Source organism: Muscardinus avellanarius (assembly GCF_963383645.1).
Source record: "Muscardinus avellanarius genome assembly, chromosome: 11".
In the NCBI taxonomy this organism is placed as follows: Eukaryota; Metazoa; Chordata; class Mammalia; order Rodentia; family Gliridae; genus Muscardinus; species Muscardinus avellanarius.
The window spans coordinates 26,058,449-26,085,025 of record NC_137797.1 but is presented as its reverse complement, the minus strand read 5'-3'; the positions used below and the strand labels follow the sequence as shown (position 1 = coordinate 26,085,025).

The following is a 26,577-nucleotide window of genomic DNA, read 5'->3' as shown; positions in this document are numbered from 1 at the left end:
CAAATGAATTTAAAGGCTGATTTTTCTGTCTGTGAGGAAGGACCTTCATAATTTAATGGGTATTGCATTTAATCTGTAGATCACTTTTGAAAGTATGGCCATTTTGATGATATTTATTCTGCCTCTTTAAGAACATAAAAGACTTTTTCATCTTCTAAGGTCTTCTTTGATTTTTTTCAATGTTTTATAATTTTCTTTGTAGAGGTCTTTTATCTCCTTGGTTAGATTTATTTCTAAGTATTTTATTTTTTGTGGGATATCCTTAGTAGAAGTATTTTCTGGCTTTCTTTTTCAGTGAATTTATGGTTGGCATACAGGGAAGCTTCTGATTTTTTAAGGTTGATTTTTGTATCCAAACACTTTGCTGAATTTGTTGATCAGTTCTACAAGCCTTTTGGTTGAGTTTGTTGAGTCTTCTAAGTATAGTATAATGTCTTCTACAAATAGTAAAAGTTTTAGTTCTTTTCCTATTTGTATTCTTTTGATTTCCTTTTCTTTCCTTATTGGCATCTATTGGCCATTTGAATTTCTTCTTCAGTGAAGTGTGTATTTAGTTAGCTTGCCCATTTTTTAATTGGATTTTTTTTAGTGTTGAGTTTCTTGAGTTTTCTATATATTCTAGATATTAGTCCTCTATTGGAGGAGTAGGTGGCAAACATCTCCCATTCTGTTGGCTCTTGATTGAGGTTCTTGACAGTTTCCTTTACTGTATGGAAGCTCTTCAGTTTCATGCAATCCCATGTATTGATTTGCCTTTCAGTTTGTTGTGCCTTTGGGGTATTGTTGAGAAAGTTTTTATTTGTGCCTATGTGTTTATCTGTGCCTGCAGTGTTGGACCTATGCCCTCTTAAGGGAGCCTCAAAGTCTCTGGTCTAATTTCCAAGTCTTTGTGTAGGGTGAGAAAGTGGGATTAATTTCCAATTTTCTGTATATGGTTAACCAGTTTTTCCAACACCATTTGTTGAACAAGCTATCTTTTTTCCAGTGTATGTTTTTGGCTCCTTTGTCAAAAATCAATTGGCTGTAAGTGTGTGGACTTATTTCTGGGTCTTTTATTCTGCTCCATTGGTCTATGTATATATTTTTGTGCCAGTACCATGCTGTTTTTATTACAATGTCTTTGTAGTATAGTTTGAAGTCAGGTATTGTGCATGGCTTTTGCTGCTGAGAACTACTTTGGCTATTCTGGGCTTTTTTTTTTGTTCCAAATAAATTTAAGGACTGATTTTTCTATGTCTGTGAGGAATGATCTTGGTAATTTAATGGGCATTGCATTGAATCTGTAGATCACTTTTGGAAGAATGGCCATTTTGATGATATTTATTCTGCTTATCCATGAACATGGCAGAACTTTCCATCTTCTAAGATTTGATTTCTTTTTTTCAATGTTTTATAGTTTTCTTTGTAAAGCTCTTTTACCTCCTTGGTTAAGTTTATTCCTAAGTATTTTTTTTTTTTGTGGGAGATCCTGAGTGGAAGTGTTTTCTGAATTTCCTTTTCAGTGGATTTATGGTTGGTGTACAGAAAAGCTTCTGATTTTTTAAGATGGATTTTGTATCCAGAAACTTTGCTGAATTTGTTGATCAGTTCTATAAGCCTTTTGGTTGAGTTTGTTGGGTTTTCTAAGTATAGTATCATGTCATCTGCAAGTAGTGAAAGCTTGAGTTCTTCTTTCTCGATTTTTATGCCTTTGATTTCCTTTTCTTGTCTTATTGCTGTGGCAAGAGTTTCAAGTACTATATTGGAGAGAAATGGTAATAATGGACATCTTTGTCTTGTTCCTGTTTGTAGGGAGATTTCTTGAAGTTTTTCCCCATTTAGCATGATGTTGGCTGTGGGCTTATTGTACATTGCCTTTATGATGTTGAGATATGTTCCTTCTATTCCAATTCTCTGTAGTGCTCTTATCATAAATGGATGTTGAATTTTATCAAATGCTTTTTCAGTGTCTATTGAAATGATCATGTGATTTTTGTCTTTGGTTCTGTTTATATAAGGAATTACATGGATTGATTTTTGAATGTTGAACCAGCTTGCATCCCTGGGATGAACACTACCTGGTCATGATGTATGATTTTCTTGATGTGGTTTTGAATGTGTCCAGCTAGTGTTTTGTTTAGCAGTTTTCCATCCAAATTTATCAAAGATATAGGCCTGTAGATCTCCTTCCTTGAACTGTCTTTATTTGGTTTTGGTATTAATGTGATATTGGTTTCATAGAATGTATTTGGAACAGTCCCTTTTTTTTTCTATTTCATGAAAGAGATTGAGGAATATTGGTATTAGCTCTTCTATAAAGGTTTTATAGAATTTATTTGGCAAACCATCTGCTCCTGGGCTTTTCTTTGATGGTAGGCTCCTTATTGCTGTTTCAATCTCTTTGATTATTATTGGTTTAAATTTTCTATGTCTTCTTGACTCAATTTAGGAAGGTTGTATTTATTTAGAAATTTGTCAATTTTAGCCGGGCGTGGTGGTGCACGCTTGTAATCCCTGCGCTTGGGAGACAGAGACAGGAGGATTGCGTAGGTTCGAAGCCAGCTGCATGCGCTGGCTTAGGAGACCCTGTTTCCAAATATAAAATGTAAAAATAGGTCTGGGAGTGTAGCCCAGAGGTAGAAGGGCTTCCAGGAACCCCAGTACCACCAAAAAAAAAAAAAGAAATTTGTCAATTTCTTCCAGATTTTCCATTTTGTTGGAGTATAGTTTTTCAAAGCAGTTTCTGATAATACTCTGGATTTCTATACTGTCAGTAATAATATTTCCTTTTTCATCTCTTATCTTCATAATTTGGGTTGTTTTTCTCTCTTTTTCTTTTAGTTAGGTTGGTTAGTGGTTTATCTATCTTGTTAATTTTTTTGAGAAACCAGCTTTTGGTTTTGTTGATTTTATTTTTAAATTCTCTACTTCATTAATTTCTGCTCTGATTTAAATAATTTCCTGTCTTCTGCTGGCTTTGGGGTTAGATTGTTCCTGTTTTTCAAGGACTTTGAGGTGTGTCATTAGGTTATTTGATGATTTTCTGTTTTTCTTATGTGAGCACTCAGTGCTATAAATTTTCCTCTTAATACTGCCTTCAAAGTGTCCCAGAGGTTTTGATATGTTGTATCTTTATTTTTGTTTGTTTCTAGAAATTTCTTGATTTCACCTTTGACATCTTCTATGACCCATTCTTCATTCAGAAGTGTGGTGTTCAGCCTCCACATGTTTATGTGGTTTCTCTGGGTGTTCTTATAGTTGATTTCTAATTTCATTCCATATGGTCTAAAAAGACACAGGGAAGTATGTCACATATTTTGAATTTGCAGTGCTCACTTTGTGGTCCAGGATGTGATCTATTTTGGAGAAGGTTCCATGAGCAGCTGAGAAGAATGTGAACTCTGCTGTAGTTGGGTGAAAGAGTCTATATGTGTCCAACAGGTCCATTTGATTAATGGTGTTCTTTAGTTCTGAGGCATCTTTACTGACCTTTTGTCTAGAAGATCGGTCTAATGGTGTGAGAGGGTGTTGAAGTCTCCCAGTATTATTGTATTGGGATTTTTATTTGACTTCATGTCACAGAGCGTTTGTTTTATGAAAGTTGCTGCACCTATGTTTGGGGCAGAGATGTTGATTATTGTTATTTCCTCTTGCTGGATTGTTCCTTTTACTAGTAAAAAGTTACCTTTACCTTCTTTGTCTCTTCTAATAAGCTTGGGCTTAAAGTCTAACTTGTCTGATATCATAGTTGCTACTCCTGCTTGCCTTCATGTTCTGTTGGCATGGATTACTTTGGTCTAGACTTTTACCTTAAATTTGTTATTATCTTTCCTGCAACCAGCAGATATATGGGTTATGTTTTTAAATCCATTTTGCCACTTTATGTCTTTTTATTGGGGAGTTGAGGTTATTTACATTCAGTGTGATTATTGAGAGATGATTTTTAATTCCTAAAATGTTAAGATTTTATTTCAGTTTGAAATACTATTTGTTCTTTTTTGCTTAGTTGTCTGCTGGATGGAAATTCTTGTTTTTCTGGTTGTTATGTATTACTTATTTCTTCTTTGCAGTCAATCTCTTTGAGTATTTTCTCTTGCGCTGGTTTTGAAGACATAAATTCCTTCAGTTTCTCTTTTTCATGGAAGCTGCATTTCTGTGTTATCAGGTTCTGTTATTGTGAGGTTGTGAGAGCTCATTGCTCCATTGTTGTTCTTCTTTCCCATGGTTTCAGAAGTTTGTACCTGTTACTTTTGGTGGATTTCTCTCAGTCTCTATGTGTCAGCTAGTATATTCAAGGGCAAGTTGTATTTTATTCAACAGTGAAGGTTGAGTAAAGAGGGAAGTGAAGGAGTAAATGGAAGAGTAGGGTAAGGTCTTAGAGAGGGCTGAATAGTATGAGTATATGAGTTTGGTAAGGTAGTATATACTAGAAATTAGAGATAGTAAAAATGTAGTTGTATTCTAGTAAGCAATGTACAGTTTCTGGTATAGTGATATGAAGTGGATTTAATATAAGACAAGGGACTGATAAAAAGGAGAAAAGATACAAAGGTATAGAGAAGAGAGAGTAGGTATGTACAAGGGAAAAAGCTTGGGAGTGGCCTTGGGAAGAGGGTTAAAAAACCAAAAAAAGCTGGGCGTGGTGGTGCACGCTTGTAATCCCTGTGCTTGGGAGGCGCAGACAGGAGAATCGCGCAGGTTTGAAGCCAGCTGTGCTGGCTTAAGAGACCCTATTTCCAAATAAAAAAAGTATACAAATGGGTACTGGGAGTGTAGCCCAGAGGTAGAAGTGTTTCCAGGAACCCCAGTACCACCAAAAACAAAACAAAACCCACAAAAAACCCTACAACCCCCCCCCCAAGAAAAAAATTAGGTAAACACTCTTACACACACAAAAAGAATGAAAAACCCAAACAATCCCAATAACGAATTACTGCAATTCAACAAATAAATGACTATTCAGCAGTCTCTCTCTTTGTAGATACTGAGTGCCACTGGCACCTTTCCCTTTGTGAGTCTGGTTCTGAGTCTTCTCAGTCTATGCAGATGGTCGGTATCAATGGGGCTGAATTTAATATTGAGTGAAGGGCACCCTCCACACTTACCACTGATTTAGAGTCTAGGTTTCTCTCTGCCTCTATTGGGAGCATATGCCTCTCAGACAAAACTCAATGTAGGAGTCTCTGTTCTCCACAGCTATGGCTGGGCTAGTCTGACTTCTCCCTGTTTACCACAATTGGGATGTCTGTGGTGTTCCTGTAGATCCTACTCATTGGGTTTAGTGTTAAGTGTAAGACTCCCCCCACACTTTCCACTGATCAGAGCCTGTGTCTCTCTAAGCTTCTGATATGATCAACAGCAGATCCCACTCCCTTCTCTTGGTTCTTCTCTGTATTACCATGACTTCACTTATTGTGCTCTGGATCTCTGGAGAGTATGGTGATCTCAGTCATTACCACTCCTTCCCTGGGTTGTATCGTAAACTCATGGAGTTAGTCAAGGCTGTGCAAGACCCTGAGGGTGCAGGGTAGGTGTTTTCCCTTGAGGAACTGTGACTAGGGTGTGGTAATCTCTGCCACCAGTACTCCTTCACTGGGTATATCTCAGACCCAGGGAGTTTATCAAAGCTGTGTGAGTCCCTGAGGATCCAGCACTGGGATTTCTCCTGTAAGGGCTACTATTTCACTTATGATTGTGATGAGCGCTGGGCTGGAGCTCTCACAGGCATAGTGAACTCACCGCAGCTGCTGGCAGTATGGCATTGCTGCTATGCCCTCAGCCATGAGACTGGCCTATTTTTTTTCTGGTTTTGAGCTCTGTTCTGAATCCCTGGAGGGCATGATGGCCTGGCTGCTGGGAATTCTAGCCGGTCTTTGCACTGAAAGAACTGCTGAATTACAACTGACTGGATTACAACTGGTCACTTTAGCTCCTTATTTTCATCCCTAGAATCTGGTTCTGTGAGGCAAGGTGGTGTTGGTGTGGCGGCTGCTACATGCATGATGGGCAGGTTTCTTTTCTGCTCTCTGGTTGTTCTTCTAGTCTTATTTTTCTCTGTCTCTTGTATTTATAGCTTTTATTTCTCTATTGATAGTATTTTCTGGCTCTGTAAAGCATTATTTTTGAAGCTACGGAGATCGAGTGTCAGCAGTAATTGTAGATGCTGCTTTACTCGGTCTCCATCTTCCCTATCTCTCTTATTTCTTTATATTTCAATAAATATATTGAGGAGTATTGGGATTAGCTCTTCTCTAAAGGTTTTATAAAATTTACTTGGGAAACCATCTGGTCATGGGCTTTTGTTTGATGGTAGGCTCTTTATTGCTGAAATCTCTTTTATTGCTATTGGTTGGTTTAAATTTTCTATATTTACTCAGTTTTGGAAGGTTGTATTTATCTAGAAAGTTGTCAAAATTTTTTCGGATTTTCCATTTTGTTGGAGTATAGTTTTCAAAGCAGTTTCTGATAATCTTCTATATTTCTACACTGTTGGTGGTAATATCTACTTTTTCATTTTTTATTTGTTGTAATTTGGATTGGTTCTTTCTTTTGGTTAGGTTGGCTGGTGGTTTATCTATTTTGTTTATTTTTTCAAGAAACCAGCTTTTGGTTTTGTTGATTTTTTTTTTATTTCTTTTTTTTTTTTTTTGTGGTACTGGGGTTCCTGGAAACCCGTCTACCTCCAGGCTACACTCCCAGTACCTATTTTTATACTTTTTTATTTGGAAACAGGGTCTCTTAAGTCAGCGCAGCTGGCTTCGAACCTGTGTGATCCTCCTGTCTTCGCCTCCCAAGCACGGGGATTACAAGTGTGCAGCACCACGCCTGGCTACATATATTTTTTTTTTTTTTTCTGGATGAAAATTGTTTCTCTGGTTCTGGCATGTATTACTTATTTCTTATTTGCAGTTAATCTCTTTAAGTATTTTCTCTAGTGCTAGTTTGGAAGACATAAATTTTTTTCAGTTTCTGTTTGTTGTGAAAGATTTTTATTTTCCTATATTATTAGAGAGATAATTTTGCCGGGTAGGAAATTTTAGGCTGCAAGTTGTTTTCTTTCAGACTTTGGAATATGTTACATCATGCCCTTCTGGCTTTTGTGACTTGGTTGGGAAGTCTAGAGTGATTCTAATTGGTGTGCCTCTAAATGTCACTTGGTCTTTTGTTTTTGTTGCCTTTAAGATTCTCTCCTTAGCTTCTACATTGGTCAGTTTGACTATTATGTTTCATTTTGAACCTTTTCTCTGATCTTGTCTAATAAGGGTTCTATAAGTTTCCTGTACTTGTGTATCAATCTCTTTTTACTATGTTTGGATAATTTTCTGATATTCTTTGAAAAGATTGTTGATCCTTTGGTTTCACCTTCTTTTCCCTCTTCTATGCCTATTATTCCTAGATTAGCTCTTTTAAGATGGGCATTTATCTTTTCAATGTCCAATTCATGCTGTTGAATTTTTTTTTCAAAATTATATGCTATGTGTTCATTTTTGGAGTGATCATCTTCTAAGAGTGAGATTCTATTCTCCATGTGGTCTAATCTATCATTTATAGTTTGTATTGATGCCTTCACTTTAGTGATTGCATCCTTTATTTTTTTCATGCTTTCTCTAATTTTTTTTTGAAATCCTGTGTAATTCCTACTGTTAAATTTCTTATTTCTCCTTCTTGAAATCTCTGCAATTCTATGTTGTTGAGTTTTGTTATTGTGGGGTTGTGGGAATTTATTATTTCCTTGTTATTTCTCCTTTTCATGATTTTAAAAGTTTGTATCTTTGTTTTGTTTGATATATTTCTTTCAGTTTGTAGGTGTCAGATAATATGTACAAAGCAAGTTGTGTTATATACAGTGGTGATGTTTGAGTGAGGAGGAAAGTGATGAAGTCATAAATGCAAGAATAGGGTCAAGTCACAGACAGGATCATACAGAATGAGAGTATGAGTTTGGTAAGGTAGTATATAGTAGAGGTGGTGAATATGTAGTAGGATTCTAGTAATCAATGTAGAATATTTAGTTTAGTGATATGAAGTGGATTTCAAGATAAAGAAGGAAAAAGAAAAAAAGAAAAAGAATAGAGAGAAGAGAGTAGATATGTACAAGAGAATAGGTTTATGAAAGGGGTAGGGAAGAGAGCAAACAAAGAAGCATGCACACAAAACAACCAATAAAACACAAAACAAAATGACAAGAAAATAATGCAACCCTACAGATATATGAATATTGAGCAGACAGCCTCTTCAGTTTCTCTCTGTGCAGGCACCAAGTGCCACTAGCACCTTTCTTGCTATAAGCCTCATTCTCTTGAGACTCTCCCAGTCTACGCAGGCAGCCTGTATCAGTGGGGCTGGATCTAGTGTTAGGTGTAGGTCTCCCTCTATGCTTTCAACTGATGCTGAGCCTGAGTCTTTTTCTGCTTGCCTAAGCAGCAGCAGATGCCACTGGGACCAGACCCAGTGTATATGTAGGAGTCCTTTTTCTCCATAGCTAGGGCTGGGTTGGTCTGACTTTTCCCCAGTCATCACAACTGGGTGGTTTGTTGTGATCTCCACGGGTCCTACTAGGGCTCTGAACCCTGGGGACTGTAGGTATATTTTCCTAATTGTCCCTGAGGACTATCTGCTAATCATTGCCTATGCTATGTCCAACAGGAGACTATACCCTCACCTTTGTCAGGGTGAATCCCAGAGTCTCAGCCCCTGGGACTCTATTGCTTGCTATGCGGGTCCCTGCGGCTGCACTGGGTGGTCTCCCACAGTGTGGGATAGTTCACTTACAGTGTTGTTGAGTGATGCTCTGGATTTCTGGAGGGAGTGGTGAGCTCAGCTCCCACTGCTGCAAGTTGTAGCTGGTGTCTGTACAAGAGGAGCTGACTGCTTATAATTCCAATGAGCTGCAGTATCTTTCTTCATTTCAAGTTGTTGGCTTTTTTTTTGCTGGTGGTCTCTGGAAGTCCTGGCATGATGTGGCAAGATGATGCCACCATGGAGCCTTAGACTGAATTCACTGGAGGTAGTCAGGGTACTTTCCTGCTCTCTGATCTGCTTTTTAGCATTTTACCTGTCAACTTTCACTTGTGGTGCTCTGTTCAAATTTATGCTGGTTTCTTTCTTTTGTCAGAATGCTGTTTTCACAGTGATAGAGATTGTCAGCAGGACTTATATGTGCTTTTTCCTCAGTTGCCATCTTCCTGGAAGTCTAGTAATTTATTTAAAATGGTGAAATTATATGCATTTTGAATTCTAGGGAAATAAATTCTGGAGGTTAACTTCCAGTTTTCTTAACAAAAGTGGGGAGGTTCATAGGCCACAAACATATACAAGACTTTGAATTCAGGAAAGAAGATGCATTATACTTAAAAGTAGATTAAGAATAGCCAACAGAGATAATTAACACTTACTCTTAATTAGATTCTACGCTCATGGAAGGAATATGATTTGGCAGTAATGATTATAAATTATGGAAAAAAGATGTTGGATGTCACCTCAGAATGCAAATCTTTATTTGGTAAGAATGAACAAGAAGAAACACCAGAGGAGGTAATTGTTTCTTGTTTCTTATATATTTAGTTAAGGCTTTTAAGACTCATTTAGCATTATTAATAATTTAGAAAATTATTAAATTATAATATTAAATTTAATATTAAATAATTATTAAATTAATTTGCAATGTTTTCATATAAAAGAAAAGTAATATAGTTAAGACCTTCTCTCTTTTTTTGAGTTGTGGTCAAGAAAAGGCAGAGCAAATCTGTACTACTCTGCTGAATGGTTGCAGTTACAGTTCCATCAGGTGATGATAAGGAGCTTCCTACACCCAGTTGGACATTGGACTAAACGCCCTCTAAAGTGTCTTTTGAATCTAAGATTTTGTTCTTCTGTGTGGATCACTGAATGGACTAAATACATGGCAGAGCTTTTTTTTTTTTTTTTTCTTTGTGGTACTGGGGGATGGAGCCCAGGGACCTTCTACCTCTGGGCTACTCTCCCAGACCTATTTTATACTTTATTTTGAAACAGGGTCTCACTAAGTTGCTGAGAGCAACTAAGTAGCTGAGGCTGGCTTTGAACTTGCGTGATCCTCCTGTCTCAGCCTCCCAAGTGCGGGCATTACAAGCGTGAGCCACCATGCCTGGCTCATGGCAGAGCTTTTTATCTTGTGTTCAAAGTAAGTTTCTGAAACTCATTGGCTGCCTCACTTCTATAAGAGATGGTTCCTTGTTGAGCAGTCTAAGCATGAGTCTTATAACAGCTTATGCTTTATTGCCTTTTCTTGAAACTACATGAGCTAAATGCTTTTGTAGGTCAAGTTTTGAAATGTTGCTTGGTGTAGTGGGCTTCTGAGGCACCCTAGGAATTACTTGAAGCCCCTTCAGTGGCTCGGGTGGAGATAGAAACTCTTGCCTCTGACACTGTTTCAGTTAAACGAGTCCCATTTCTAGCTCTAGTACATGTTGAAAGAGAAAGCAAGAAAGCACTTCTTGCATTGTTAACTTATTCCAAATCGGCATCCCCAAACCTCACAAGTTACCACTCCATTACTGGATGATTCTGTAAGCTACAATACTTTTTTTTTTCTTTCTGGTGGGGAAGTTGTTTTTTCTAGAGGGAGTTTTAACTAGGCTGGAGGCAATTTGAGTTTTTCATTAAGTGTTCATTTTGAAAGTCCATCAACCCCTTTATATCATCTGGGCTTTGGCTCAAAACTCTCACTGTACCTCTCGCCTTAGAACTCTCGGTCCAGCAGGAGGTGGTGATAATTTCCTTCAACTAAGGGTGTAGGGACTGTTAATATGTGAGTCAGGAATCATTGGAGTCACTCAGTGTTCTTTTAAGCCTAAAAAGGCTTAGAAGGTTTTGTTTTGTTTTGAGAACAGGAGATAGTGACAGGTAAGTTTTTAGACTCAGGCAGAGAAAACATGGTGGGGAGCATGAGGGCAGAGAGGCCAATACTTAATCCAGTAATTACTGATCCTTTTATGTTTTAACAAATGACAACCTCGTAAAGGCAATTAGGTTGAAAAAAAAAACTGTTCCTTGAGGGAGGAGGGAGAAGGGTAAAAAAGAATAAAGGAATGCATTTGTGAGGGTGGCCTGGGGATTTTTTTTCCTGAAGAATTTTAAAGATATAACATTAGCAGATTTTTTTTTTAAGTGTATGTTTGGGAAGCTTGGAAAGGAGAATCCCCATGTTGAAGGACAGCCTCAGCAGTATGGGAGACTTTCAGCAACCTAGCAAGATCCTCTTTTAAAAAGAAAAGTGCATGTATCAAAGGGGTCTTGTTAGAGGCAGGGATGTTTCTTGGTTACTCTCCATGAAACACTAGTATAGTGTCTGGCTTTTAGTTAGAGCACAAATATGTTATTATTGATATTGTTTAGCCATGCTATCATAGTTTTTGTCTACCATAGAAAGGTATGAAAATTAATTTCAAGAAAGTTACTTGAAAACAGTAGTTTTCATAACATGTGAAAATATATTCTGAAATTTAACCAATGTTTCTAGGGTTCTTCTAAGAAATCTTCAAAAACTAAGAAGCCCCCACAGATACTGTTGCCTGAAAAAATAAATGAGCAGCTGACCTTGATGGAGACACACCTACTCAAACTGACAAAGCAATGTAATTTTTTTTCTGAATACATCTATTCAGCATTATATGTCTTAAAATGAGAAAATATTTTGTTAAAGAGATTAATATGAGATTAGTATTTAGTAAACCCTTTAAGGTTTACACAGTGGTTTTACTTTATGTCATTAATCCTAACAGTGCTTGCTAATAAGGGATTGCTAACTACATTTTACAGATGTGGCTCATAAAGATTAAGTGATTTATTTAGGATTACATAGCTGGACTTGAGCTTACGTCTTCTGACTAAAGCCGTTGTTTATTTTTTTTAACCTTGATGTTGTCATCACTTTGGGCCACTTAGTTCTTTAGTGGGGGACTGTCCTAAGCATTGTAGAATGTTGGATGGTGTCCTTTGCCTCTACTCCTGGAAGCCTACATCCTCTCCCAGCTGTGACCAGCAACTTGGAGGCAAATGTCAGATGTATTGGTGTTGAGTTGGGGATAGGATAGGTGGGGTGACGCAAAACTGAGAATCTCTGAAGGTGAAGTAACAGGGTAGGATGAGGGTGTTAATGCGTAAGTGGTTTGAATCATGACCTACTAGAGTAGAAAGCATAAAAACTAATTTGGGATCATGGCAAGTAAGTTCATGATCAATTAATGTGTTAGTGCAATGATTAGTATTTGGGAGTTTGTAGCTTGATAAATTGATTTAGTTTCTGATGATGCTTAGTGCTGTTAGATTTTTTAAAAAATCTTCTAAAAGAATAGAGGTACCCAGATTTCTTCCCAGGAATGAAGATTCACTTTGGGCCTCGTGGTCTTTTGGGGACCGAATGTACCTGCAGGACTTCATGTCCCAGACATTCCTCTCTTAGTGGGCACCTTAGCTATATTTAGGTCGTCGGACTATTTCAACATACCCTGCCCTGGCTCACTCTCTCTTTTACCGTGATCTGTGCCTTTTTTGAGCTGAATTTATAAATTAAACGAAATGTTCTATTATTCTCATAATTGGTAAACCTACTTTGAAGAATGCCATGATTATCTTGTTATATATATGAAGCATATTTCCTTAAAAATGAAATGTTTTAGAAATATGAACTGCTTATTTTTATAATCTCAACAACAGCATTTGAATAAGAAGCACAATGTAATATTACTAGGTAAACAATAACTACAACAATAATAAAATACTAGTTTTGTACAATGTTTGCTGTGTTCCAGGTACTATTTAAAGTATTTTATATACATTAAAATTTAGCCTAACCTATGCGTGACAACCAGATAAGAGAGGCATTGTTATTATCTGTATTTTAAACACAAAGAAACTGAGGCAAAAGAATCCAAGTAGTTTCTCAAGGTTTCTCAACTAAAAAGTGACAGGGCCAGAATTAGCACCTGCCCAATCTGACTGTAGTAACTATACCATATTTTTTCTCTTTTAAAGATAGTTTTATTACATGGAATTAACACAATTGGTTAGGTTTCAGTGGTGGAAACTTCAGCATTTAGGGAAAATAATGAAAAGAAATAATTGAGATTACTGAATTCTTCTTATCTCCAAAGTGCAATGATATAATCACTATTATTTACTTTTTTTGGTGGTACTGGGGTTCCTGGAAACCCTTCTACCTCCGGGTTACACTCCCAGACCTATTTTTTTATATTTTTATTTGGAAACAGGGTCTCTTAAGCCAGCGAGGCAGGCTTTGACCCTGCGCGATCCTCCTGTCTCCGCCTCCCAAGCGCGGGGATTACAAGTGTGTGCCACCATGCCTGGTGATATAATCACTATTTTAAGGCATATAGCTTAGAACAAATATTTGATTATTCTTCTATTTTTAATCCCCTCCAAAGATTTTTTTTTAATGTTTGGTTGTTCATGTTGAACAGAACCTACAACTTACTCATGTTTTTTAACCTTAGATATTGTATCTGAACTCTCAGGAGCAGAGGACCCTATATTTCTTTACCCTGTGGTTTTAAACTGGACAGTGAAAGGGGCTGTAAAAGAAGGTAGGTCTGTATATGTATTTATGTGTATATGTTGCTAATTAAAATTACACTGAAGACTGTTTGCTCTGTGGACTTTGTTTCTGTTATTGACTTATTGATTTCACTTGCTCTAGGTGGAATATTTTAGATCTTACTCCTTGAGAATAATACAGAATTTTGACTGCCAAATCATGAAAGAGACATAAATAGATACCTGTTTGAAACTCTAGAAATAGAAACTTCATGGTGGCTTATTTTGGTAGTGACCTGTGTTATTTTAAAGCTTACAAGAATGAGGGTATTAAAGAATGCCCAGTTTTGTTAAGTTCACCTAATGAAGAGGTAGAAGCATTATTGCTTAAACTCAGAGAGTGAAATATAATTAAAATTAGGGTAACTAGTGGTGACAGTTACATGCAGTTTTTTCCTCCAATTAGTTACATCTTAGAACTTTAATGAAAATCTTCCTCAACACAGATTTGGGGAAATGAATGGAATGTAGACTGTAAAGGATTTGTTGGTCTTAGAAATTACAATAGTTCACACAACTAACTTTTACACTTGCATTTTTTAAAAGTGTAAAATCTAAAAGGCAGGTCAGTCAACTCTCCTGTTGAAACAAAATGACTATTAGTAATGGTTTCAGTGCTAGTAACTAAGTGTGTTGGTAACTGTATGTGAACTTCTTGCTTTTACAGTTATGAAATTTAAGCAAAGGCCTAGATTCCTGGAATTCTTTACACAAGTTATGCTTAAATGCATGAATGAAGAAAAATTTCACCTTGTGGTGGAGATAACTGCTCCTGTCCATGAGTTCATAAGAAGGTACTTGTAATATTAGCTTTATGCATGTTAATGGCTTTAGAAAATGAGCAGCAGTGTTGCTTTTAAGATACATAAAGCAGATGAAAATGAGGATGGGGTTTGTGCATTGACCACATGGGAGACAGTGAAGATTTATGGATTTGCATGTGAAATATCTAAATGTAAAAATATTTATACAAGCCAGGAGTAGTGGAGCATACCTATAATCCCACTACTCGAAAGACTGAGATAGAGGATTGCAGATTCAATGCCAGCCTCAGCAACTTAGTGAGACCTTATTTCTAAATTAAAAAAAAAATAGGGCTCGGGGTATAGCTCAAATGTAGAATGCCCCTGGGTTCAATATATATATGAACTAAGAAATGAGACTATAGCATGTTCGTATTTCTAGTAAGAAATAGATTAAATGCCTTGTTATTGGGTCCGGATGGACAATCACATCTTGCTAGCCATCAGCTCGCTGCCTCTCTCTCTCTCCCTCTCTCCCTCTCTCCCTCTCTCCCTCTCATAAGGTTTAGAGTGCAGTTTTGATGATTTATCATGCACATCTAATTTGTATATCACAAGGAGCAGAGCCACCCCTTGGGGTTTCCATTTGTATATGTGAACGAGAAGCTTCTTAGATGGCAGTGGTAAGCTTCAAAGCTGTGCGTCTCATTTTCTAAGCCTGAATGATTCTCTTTGCTCCCAGAGAAAATGTTAATATCTCATGCCGGTTATGAGAAATGCCAGATAAATCCAACTTATCTTCTAGCAGTTGACAGTGGTCTTTTCTTTCACCACTGGAAAAATAGGTCTATCCATCCTATTTTAATAAATGTGAACACATTGCCGGGGATATAGATCAGGGGTAAGAGTGCTTGCTTAGTATGTGCATGGCCCCAAATAAAAATAAATAAATGAACATCAGTAACAAGAGCTCTATTTTGAAAATGGTAGCAAAAGAGAATCATTTCTTTAAAAACACACAGGAATATATTCTTCTAAAAATAGGCACTTTATTTATTAGAGCAAATGCTTAGTACATATGTGCCTCACATTTTAATTATTTATTTATTCATTTATTTATTTATTCATTTATTTTTTTGTGGCACTGGGGTTCTGGAAGCCCTTCTACCTCTGGGCTACACTCCCAGACCTATTTTATGCCTTTTTTTAATTTTTGGAAACAGGGTCTCTTAAGCCAGCGAGGCTGGCTTCGTACCAGCGTGATCCTCCTGTCTCCACCTCCCAAGTGCGGGGATTACAAGCGTGGGCCACCACGCCCGGCTGTGCCTCACATTTTAAAAAGATAAAGTAGAATTGCTTCTGTGAAGTGAAGCAGGCTGTGATAATCAGATAATTGGTTAGAATTAGAGAGTTTCATTCAATTAAAAATAACATAGTTAAAATCAAGTGCTTAGAAGTTTCAAGTGATAGTCTTTTTTTTTTTTTTTTTTTTTTTTTTTTTTTTGGTGGTACTGGGGTTCCTGGAAGCCCATCTACCTCCGGGCTACACTCCCAGACCTATTTTTTAAATTTTCATTTTGGAAACAGGGTCTCCTAAACCAGCGCGCGCGACTGGCTTCGAACCTGCGCGATCCTCCTGTCTCTGCCTCCCAAGCGCGGGGATTACAAGCGTGCGCCACCACGCCCGGCCAAGTGATAGTCTTAATATTAAAGGAAATCAGAAGACATTTTCACTGTGCAGGGAAATTTGGAAGGCTGAATATGGAAGTCCATCTAAAAGTAATATTCTGAAAGGAGAAACAGACTAAGTGGCTTAGACACATTTAAAAAATGTTACAGTAGCCGGGCGTGGTGGCGCACGCTTGTAATCTCCATGCTTGGGAGGCGGAGACAGGAGGATCGCGCAGGTTTGAAGCCAGCCGCGCTGGTTTAAGAGACCCTGTTTCCAAATAAAACATATAAAATGGGTCTGGGAGTGTAGCCTGGGGGTAGAAGAGTTCCATCCCCAGTATCACCAAAAACAAAATCAAAACAAAAACAAAAACAAAAGAAACAAACAAAACCCAAAAAGTGTTACAGTAAAAGATCTGAGATTGGAGACGGAGTAGTATAACTAAGTTCAAAACAAAGGTAACAATTTTGCTTGGCAAAGCTGAGCAGATATTTTAAGATGTGCCTCACTAAGTCAGGGAATATAGGAAGAGGTGCAGGCACAACACCTTAACTTCTAGGTGGATAGTGGTATCTATTTTCTGCTTATCATATTTCTAACATGATTTTTGTGTAGACATTTTTCTAATATTGCAATAAAATATATCTGTATTTTTTCAATTTCATGGTTTTGTGATTTAGAATCAGTATTTTAATGCATAGAGAATTTTTTGGCATGGGGACTTGAATTGACTTCAGTTTCTTCCAGTTTATGGGCTTTCCTGGTAATATTGTAAGAACAACCACTCTCAGCTTTTTTTGTGTGTGTGTGATTTTAAGGATTAAACCCAGGACCTTGATCATGCTAGGCAAGCACTCTATCACCAAAACACTTCCCCAGCTTTTAAATTTTTCTTTATTTTGCTTATTTGGTATTAGGGATTGAACCTGGGGTATTCTACCTCCAAGCTACACCCAAGTTGTTTTTCTTTACTTATTTTTATTTTTATTTTTTTGGTGGTACTAGGGGTGAAACCTTTCTACGTCTGGGCTATTCTCCCAGACCTTTTCTTATATTTTATTTGGAAACAGGGTCTCACTAAGTTGCTGAGAGCCTCACTAAGTAGCTGAGGCTGGCTTCGAACCTGTGCGATCCTCCTGTCTCAGCCTCCCAAGCGCGGGGATTACAAGTGTGCGCCACCACGCCCGGTTTACTTATTTTTATTTTAAAACAGGTTCTTGATACGGACTCAAACCTGCAAATCCTCTTGTTTCAGTTTCTCAGGTACTGGGATTACAGACACCACACCTGGTGCCTTTTTTATTTTTATTTTGGAAAAGTCTCTCACTAAGTTACCCAGGCAGGTCTTGAACTTGTGATCCTGGTGCTTCAGCCTTCTGCATGTTTGGGATTATAGGCACGTGCCACCGTACCTGGTTCCTCAGCCATCTTTAAATGCAGCCTTTTCATGTACACTAGTAATGCTTATGAATCATAATGCAGATATTTCATGAACTTTTATGTTCTGCTTAACAAAAAGTATACATGGAAATATTGAAAGGTATTTTGAATGTTCTAAAAAGACCAAAATATAAAGGATATAGAAGATGTACATAATATAATAAGATTAATATGTTTACTTAACAGGGACTAAACACTATTAAAAGCACCTGTGAAATGAACAATTATTAGAAACCCTACAGATCAAATTCACTCAAAGAGGCAGAGGCATATTCTTAACTTTGGAAATTTGTATTCTAAAGCAAGAAAACAAAATTAAATAAACTTGTATCAAAGACAGGACATTAAAAGGGCTCAGGATGTAGCTCAGTGGTAGTATTTGCATGGCCATTGCTTTGATCCACAAACAAAACAAAGACAAATAAAAAAACTAAATTAGAGAAATAATGAAAAAAATTTAAGGAAACAAAAGGAAGAAAATAAAAATAAAAGTTGAAATTAATGAACTGTAAGTTGCTTTTAAGATACTCAAATTGATAGCTGTTATAGTTGGTACTTTAAGAAAATGAATAAATTAACTAAATTTCTGGACAATAAATAAGAAAAAGATAAAGGCAAATAATCAAAAAAGAAAATATTTGTAAATTTGAAAATAATTAAACAAACAGATAATAGTGTGCACAATTTGTCATTAATTACTTTGAAATTCTAGTTGAAAGTGATTATTATCTGGGAAAATTTATAAAAGATGAGTGAAGAAGTAAAATATCTTGAGTAGCTCAACCATTTTTAAGGTAATTTATTTAATTCTTTAAAGAAATGAATAATTTTGTTTCATACAAAACTATTTAAAAACATGAATATTAGGTTTCCTAGTAAGTTAAGTACAGTAGACTCTAATAACGGAGCCTTATAAAAAGAGACTAAAAATAGAAAATGATAGAACAATCTCACTTAGCAATATAGAGAAAGGAAAAATTCAAAATAAAATACTACCATGGAAGTTCAAATGTAACATGTAAATTTTATTCTCAATGCAAATATATTAGGAAATTTGCAAATTTAATTATCACAAGTAGTTAAAATCGCTTGTAAGAGATTCTTCAAAGTCATGTGATAAATTCAACAACCATTTTTGGCAAATTAGGATTATAAGACTATTTTCTGTTAAAACAAGCTCAACAATAAGAAAATGTTTTATTGTTTCTGTCATTTAGCATCATTCTGAAAATTCTTACCAGTACATTAAGAAATTGTAGTTAGAATCAAATTTTATGATTATCACAAATTAAATTTCATAGTACTCTGAAAATTGGGAAATTTACAAATACTTCTTAACTTAAAAAATAATCAACTAAAACCATTAGAACTAATAATAGAATTTTATGGGGTGGTTAGATGTAAAATCAGTAGCTTTCCTACATTAACCAGAAAGTGTAATTCATCACATAAACTGAACCAAAGACACATGATTATTTCAATAGATGCTGAAAAGCATTCAACAAAATCCAATGTTGATTTATGCACTGCAGAAAATCAGAGGGAATATACCTCATAAAGGCAATATGTAATAGGCCCACAGCCAACATCATAGTAAATGGGGAAAACCCAAGAATTTCCCCTATAAACAGAAACAAGACAAAGGTGTCCATTATCACCACTTATTTTCAATATAGTACTTGAGAGACCAATGAGGCAAGAAAAAGAAATCAAAAGAGTACAAATAGGAAAAGAACTAAAACTTTCACTATTTGTAGAACACATTATACTAAGAAGACTCAACAAACTAAACCAAAAGGCTTATAGAACTGGTCAATAAATTCAGCAAAGTGTCTGGATACAAAATTTATCTTAAAATCAGAAGCTTCTCTGTATGCCAACCATAAATCCACTGAAAAAGAAATCCAGAAAAGTCTCACTCAGTATATCCCACAAAAAATAAAATACTTAGAAATAAACCTAACTAAGGAGGTAAAAGACCTCTAGAAAGAAAATGATAAAACACTGAAAAAAGAAATGAAAGAAGTAGAAGATGGAAAAGGTCAGCCGGGCGTGGTGGTGCATGCTTGTATCCCCGCCCTTGGGAGGCAGAGACAGGAGGATCGTGCTGGTTGGAAGCCAGCCCTGCTAGCTTAAGAGACCCTGTTTCCAAAAATAAAAAAAGTATAAAATTAGGTCTGGGAGTGTAGCCCGGAGGAGGTAGAAGGGCTTCCAGGAACCCCAGTACCACCAAAAATAAAAATAAAAATAAAAAAAATAAAAGAAGATGGAAAGGTCTTTTATGTTTTTGGATAAGCAGAGTAAATATCATCAAATGGCCATACTTCCAAAAATGATCTACAGATCTAATACAATACCCATTAGATTACCAAGGTCCTTTCTCATAGAAAAATCAGTCCTTAAATTCATTTTGAGCAACGTAAAACCCAGAATAGCCAAAGTAGTTCTCAGCAACAAAAACCATGCAGGAGAAATCACAATACCTGACTTTAAACTATATTACAAATCCATAGTAATAAAAACAGCATGTACTGGTACAAAAACAGAAACATAGACCAATGGAGCAGAATAGAAGACTCAGAAAAAAATCCGCACACTTATAGCCAATTGATTTTTAACAAATGGGCCAAAACATACACTGGAAAAAAGATAGTCTGTTCAACAGATGTTGTTAGAAAAACGATCCAATTTCTATGGAGTACATGTTTTTTACTACGAATGATGAGGAAATATAGACCAAAGAAGACCAAATATTTTTACAAAGAGATATTAAAAATACTTGAATAAACGAAGAGACTGTATATTACTTGATTAGCAGACAGAATATTGTAAAGATTTATCTTCAAAGTTATTTGTTGGTTTGATTCAAAGCCAATAAAAATTCTGATTAATTCTAGAATGAGCTAGAATACTGAAAATTATTTGTAAACTAAAAAAACAAAAAAGAAGGATTTGTACTGTCAGATAAAGTATAAGAAAATTGTGCTTATGAAGTAATAGGGAAAAAGCCATTGGGATTCAATTGTCAGAAACAGGTATCAACATAAATAATTGAGGTTTTTTTAACTTCTGGAAGTGGAAGATCCTTTTTCTGGAATGTAATCCCTTTGTCATGATTTTATCTTAAACTATACCCCCATTTTTCTAAATAAACCTCTTATATATCCCTAAAAAAAGAAATTGAGATGGGTGAGGTGGCACATACTTGTATTTCCAATACTTGGGAGGCCAAGACAAGAACTGCAGGGCTGTGGCCGGCCTCAGCTACGTTTGAGGCCCTCTGCAACTTAGTGAGACCTTTTTTCAAAATAAATAATACAAAATAGGGCTGAGGGGTTTGGCTTGGAGGAAGAATGCTACTGGTTTCAACCCCTAGTATCCACCCTACACACACATCAAAAGTGATAAAAACTAGCCGGGCATGGTGGCGCACGCTTGTAATCCCCCTGCTTCGGAGGCGGAGACAGGAGGATCACACAGGTTCGAAGCTAGCCTTGCTGGCTTAAGAGACCCTGTTTTCAAATAAAATAAAAAATATAAAATAGGTCTGGGAGTGTAGCCCGGGGGTAGAAGGGTTTCCAGGAAACCCAGTACCACCAAAAAAAAAAAAAAAAAAAAAGTGATAAAAACAATGAATAGGCCATGAGATAAAAGGTCACTAATTTTGATTACCTAAAAATTTGAAAATGCTATTTATCAAAACACACCATAAACAATATAAAAAGCTGTCGATCAGAGCTTCACAGAGCTATGAATAGGCCAAAGAATAGAGTTTGACGCTATCAGTAAATGAAGGTTTTGCAGTGCACAGAGGAAACTGTTGAGATGGTTGGGCAGATGGTAGCCTAGGTATATATACCTTTAATATCCTCTCCATCCCATCTCTTCCTGGGGTAACATAACAATCATCAAGCATTCTGTGGTGTGGAAGAGAGAGAAAATAAAGAAGAGACCAGTCATATTAGAAAATGGCAGGCAACCCATCTCAAGATGCAAGTTGTAGGAGATAGGTTCCTAAGTCCCCAGAAGCAATTGGTCCAGGCTTCCTAAAATATTTGCTAACATGAATTTCATCTAACTGGGAGAGTCTTGGAATGCCTGCTGTTGGCTAGGGTTCAAATCAACCACAGGATCAAGGAGCTTGCATAGGATGAAGCCAAAAATACTGAAATCTGTTGGAAGCAGGATAGTTTGGAAGCACTCTGATCCAGTTCTTGTCTCAATTGTTAAGTGAAGTGTCCACAGTTACTTTATTTTCAGCCCAGTTTTGTTTCACCTCCACCATGCCTTCAACTCCACCATGCCTTCTATAGATATATCAGTCATTATCAAATGCATGATTTACATTGGCAGCTATTCTTTGAGGAACAGAGGTCATTGATTTATGCTCAGGACACAAGCATTTTCTAACAGCCTTCTTGCATAATTTCAGCGACAACATTTGCTATTGGTTTATTACTTTGGGGGTAGTTTTGCAAATTTCTTTTAGTTTTTGACTATCTCTTTTTTTTAATTAGGAGGAATGAATCCCTAGTTGGAGTAAAGAAAGTAAAATATAAGGACAATATTGCCTCTAAGAAACCAAGTGTACCTCCAAAGAAGTATAAAGCTGTAATGTTAGAGATTAGAGTAAGTTTTCTATAGGTTTTGAATTTTAAATTGATAAAATTAATTAAGATCATGTGTCTAAAGATCATTTTAATTTATCATAATATAAGATGGAAATACCAATAAGCATAATTTTATGATTCTATAATTCATGGCAAATTCTTGTTATCAACAGATATTTTTATAACCAGATTTTATAAGTGTACTTCTGTTAACTTTGATAGTAATTTTACTTGAAGGTGGTATATAGGATCTACTGTGTTTTAATATCAAGAATTAGGGCATGAATAAGTCATAAATTTGTGTTCAAAGTTTAAATTCAATTTTTAACATTTTTGTTTTTTTTTATTAAGAGTTCAGAAATGTTACCAAGGAGAAAGAAAAAGAAAAAGGAAACTCTAAGAGATTTTTATTCCAGAAATCCATCTATTTTTGAATTGCCAGAACAAGAAAGGTATTAACTAATAAATTAATTCAAAAGGTTTACTTGAGGGTTGACATGTGTTGAGAATGACGTTGGGAATGATTTTGGGTACTAAGAATATACTGGTGAACTAGACAGAACCAAAAAGAGGCTTTGAATGAAATGAAGATGTCAATAAATGAATTAAAGCCCATAGTAGAAGAAACCAACTCTAGTAGACTAGATCACATGGAAAATAGAGTATCACTCTTGGAAGACAGTTTTTTTCAAAATTGAAAACACAGTCACCAAGACACAGAAGACATTACAAGAGCACAACCTAAACATTCAAGGAATATGGCATGATATGAAACATCCCAACTGGCAGATAAAACATACTGAAAAGGGTATAGATACTCAAACCAAGGGTTTCAGAAACCTCTTTATAGAAAGAATTTTAGAGAATTTTTTAAACATAGACTTGGAAATGCATTTACAGGAGACATTCAGAACACTGTTAGGACAAGATGAAAGAAAGAAAGACCTCTCCAAGCCACATAATCATTAAAATGATTAGCATAGAGCCAAGGAATGAATCATAAAATAATTGAAAACAAAAGAATGGGTGACATTCAGGGTAAAAACAATAAAAATCATGGCAGACTTCACAACCCAAGTCATGAATGCTAGGAAGACTAGTATGAAGTACTTCAGACCCTGAAAGAAAACAACTTCTAACCAAGACTGCTATATCCAGCAAAGTTATCATTGAAAATGGTGGAAATGGAAAGATATTCTAAGACAAGCAAAAACTTAAACAATTCATGACTACCAAGTCAGCACTAGAGAAAATACTTAAATAAAAAACAAGAACAAAGAAGCAAATTCCAGAACCAGAGAAGAGGCAAACTTTACCAGTTGGGCACCTAAACAAAGGAGAAATAATTCTACATCAAACAGAAAATATAACTCAAAATGACAGAAAATGAAAATCATACAATTACACTGAATGCCAAAGTTTTTAACTTTCTAATTAAAAGACATAGACTTACAATGCGGACTAAAAAGCAACTAGATAGTGCTTGCAAGAAACTCACCATATAGCCAATATATCCATATGTTAAAGGTTAAAAAATGGAAAAAGATATACCATGCAAATGGATACCAAAAACAAGTAGGAGTAGCAATACTCATATTTAACAAAATAGACTTTAAACCAAAACATACCAAAAGAGGCGAAGTTGGTCACTTTTTATTAATAAAAGAATAATACAATAAGATATAATGATAGTAAACATTTATGACCCAAATATAGGTGCACCCACTTTTGTAAAACAAAGTCTTAGGACATCAGGCCTCAAATTGGTCTAAATACAATAATATTGGGAGACTTCAACACACCATTCTCACCATTAGGTCAAATTCCAGACAAAAGATGAGTAAAGACTCTTCAGACATAAAGAATACTATTAGCCAAATGGACCAAATAGAAATATACAGAATATTTCAACTAGCAACAGCTGGATACACATTCTTCTCAGCTGCCCTTGGAACCTTCTTCAAAATAGACCACATCCTGGAACACAAAGCAAGCACAAGCAGATTTTATAAACGTAATATAATTTCCTGCATATTCTCAGATCACAATGGAATGAGAGTAGAATAAAAAACAGGAAGATCAAAAGCTATAATAAAGCAGCATGGTATTGGCATAAAAACACACAAACCAATAGAACAGAGTGGAATATACACACTTGTAGCCAATTGATTTTTTTAATGAAGGTACCAGATACATATGTTGGAGAAAAGACACTTTTTCAACAAATGGTGTTGGGAAAACTGGTTATCCTGCTGTAGACATATGGAAGTAAATCCTTACCTTTCACCTGACACAGGAGTCAAGTTGAGATGGATCAAAGACCTGAACATTAGACCAGAGGCTGTGAAGCTACTAGAGAAGGGCATAGGTTCAACACTCCAACATATAGGCAGGTAGAAACTTCCTAAGCAAGAACCCCAAAGCTCAGAAAATTAAAACCAGAATGAATAAGTGGGATGACATCAAATTAGCTTCTGCACATCAAAGGAAATCATCAAGAATCCAAAAAAGAAAGCCTATGGAATGGGGGAAGATCTTTACCAGCTCTCTCTAATAGAAGACTGATATCTAGAATATTCAAAAAATTTAAAAGACATTGCACTAAAAAAAAAATCAAGAAATGGGAAACTGAATTGAATAGGCACTTCACAAAAGAAGAGATACAAATAGCCAAAAGATACATGAAAAAATGTCCAACATCATTAGCAACCAGAGAGTTGCAAATCAAAACTATACTGAGATTCCATCTAACTCCAATCAGAATGGCAATCATCAAGAGGTAAAATAACAGTGTTGGTGAGGATGTGGTGCAATAGCAACTCTTCTACACAGCTAGTGGGATTGCAAAGTAGATCAGCCACTGTGGAGACCAATGTGATGATTCCTCAGAAAGCTGAGAATGGATCCACCATATGGTTTGGCTATACAACTTCTAAATGTCTTTCCAAAGGGGCTGAAATCAAAGAACTACAGTAATATATGCATACCATGTTCATAGCAGCACAAATTATGGAAACAACCTGGTTTCTATCAACAGATGAGTGGGTTACAAAATTATGGGAAAAACAATGGAATTCTTACTCAGTGATAAAGAAGAACAAATTGATGCCATTTACAAGAAAATGGAAGGACCCAGAGAACATTATGTTAAGTGAAATTATCCAGTCACAGAAAGTGAAGGGTCATAAATTTTCTCTAATATGCACAAGCTAGGAAGTAATTGGCTTACCAGAGGGAGTCCATGTAGTGGAGGAGAAGCCTCAGTGGAGCCAGGGAGGAGGTCTAAGGGAAGGGATGGGGGAGATTAAGGTTCATTAATGGAAATACTACCATTGACTATGTGTGCATATGTGAATATATTTATGTTAGTTTCAATAGTCTTAAACTATTGATTGTGTAACCAAGTTTTTAAAAATTTTCAGAGAACAAAATTTATCATTTCAACAGTAATGAATCTTCAATATTCCACTGATAAATCTTTATTACATATAGCAGCATAACTGTAGTAGTCAGATAACAGAGATGTGTTTAGAAGGGAATTGACTTCAGAGATTCCAGTGACATCTTTGCAGAAATGTTGCTAAATTCTAGAACTTTTAAAATCAGTTGGGGAGTTGAACATATTTATCTACAGTAAAGAGTTCAACTTATTTGATATTTTCCACATATACGAGAATAACAATGAAAGCAATATAATGTGCTGTTTTTTGACCCATGGTCGTTTCAAGATTATTCTGATAAAAGAGAATGATAAGGGAATAGTTCTTGGCTAGAAGGTTGTCATATCCTTACACTGACCATTGAGAATGATTTTATGATATATAGACCTATACATTTTAAATTATGATAACAATGTTCTAGAGAAAGTATCTTTGATTCATGTCGAATTAGCTAAGATTTGTTGAGTACTTAGTATATGCCAGACTCTATTTTGGACACTTTACGTGTATGAACTCATTTAACCCTTACAACAGTGTATGGAGAAGTAATAAAATATTTCAACATTGAAGAAAAGGAACAGAAACCAGAATTTCAACCATTATCGTATGCTCTGATAATTAGCTAAGTAGCTAGATTCTTTACAGTTTGATGCTTAAACATATTCAGTTATTTTAATTAAAATTTTTATTAAATTAAAAAAATAAAATTACATTTTTGCCAGGCGTGGTGGCGCACGCTTGTAATCCCCATGCTTGGGAGGCGGAGACATGAGGATCGCGCAGGATCGAAGCCAGCCGCGCTGGCTTAAGAGACCCTGTTTCCAAATAAAAGTATAAAAAATAGGTCTGAGAGTGTAGCCCAGAGGTAGAAGGGCTTCCAGGAACCCCAGTACCACACAAAAATAAATAAAATTACATTTTTGAATTCCATTCTTTGCATGGTAACATAATAAGATTTTTATACACATCTTCCATACAACGTGATTATTTATAGATACAAGGTTTTTATGTGAATAGCCATACTCTGATGAGATGATAGTTTTGCTTATTCCTTTCTAGTGATTAAGCCTCTTATATATTTTTCTTGTTTAGATTATAGA

The 26,577-nt window shown here is 35.9% G+C and overlaps 1 protein-coding gene across 1 annotated transcript in view; it reads left to right on the top strand.

Moving 5' to 3' along the window:
* Nucleotides 1-26,577, top strand: part of CFAP54 (cilia and flagella associated protein 54) — a gene marked incomplete at both ends in the record, with an annotated part of 316,371 nt that overhangs the window by 107,637 nt on the left and 182,157 nt on the right. The window contains 6 exon segments of the mRNA XM_080704815.1: nucleotides 9,385-9,513; nucleotides 11,480-11,594; nucleotides 13,473-13,562; nucleotides 14,240-14,366; nucleotides 21,945-22,056; nucleotides 22,389-22,489. Of these exon segments, the coding sequence (XP_080560941.1) occupies nucleotides 9,385-9,513; nucleotides 11,480-11,594; nucleotides 13,473-13,562; nucleotides 14,240-14,366; nucleotides 21,945-22,056; nucleotides 22,389-22,489 (674 nt within the window).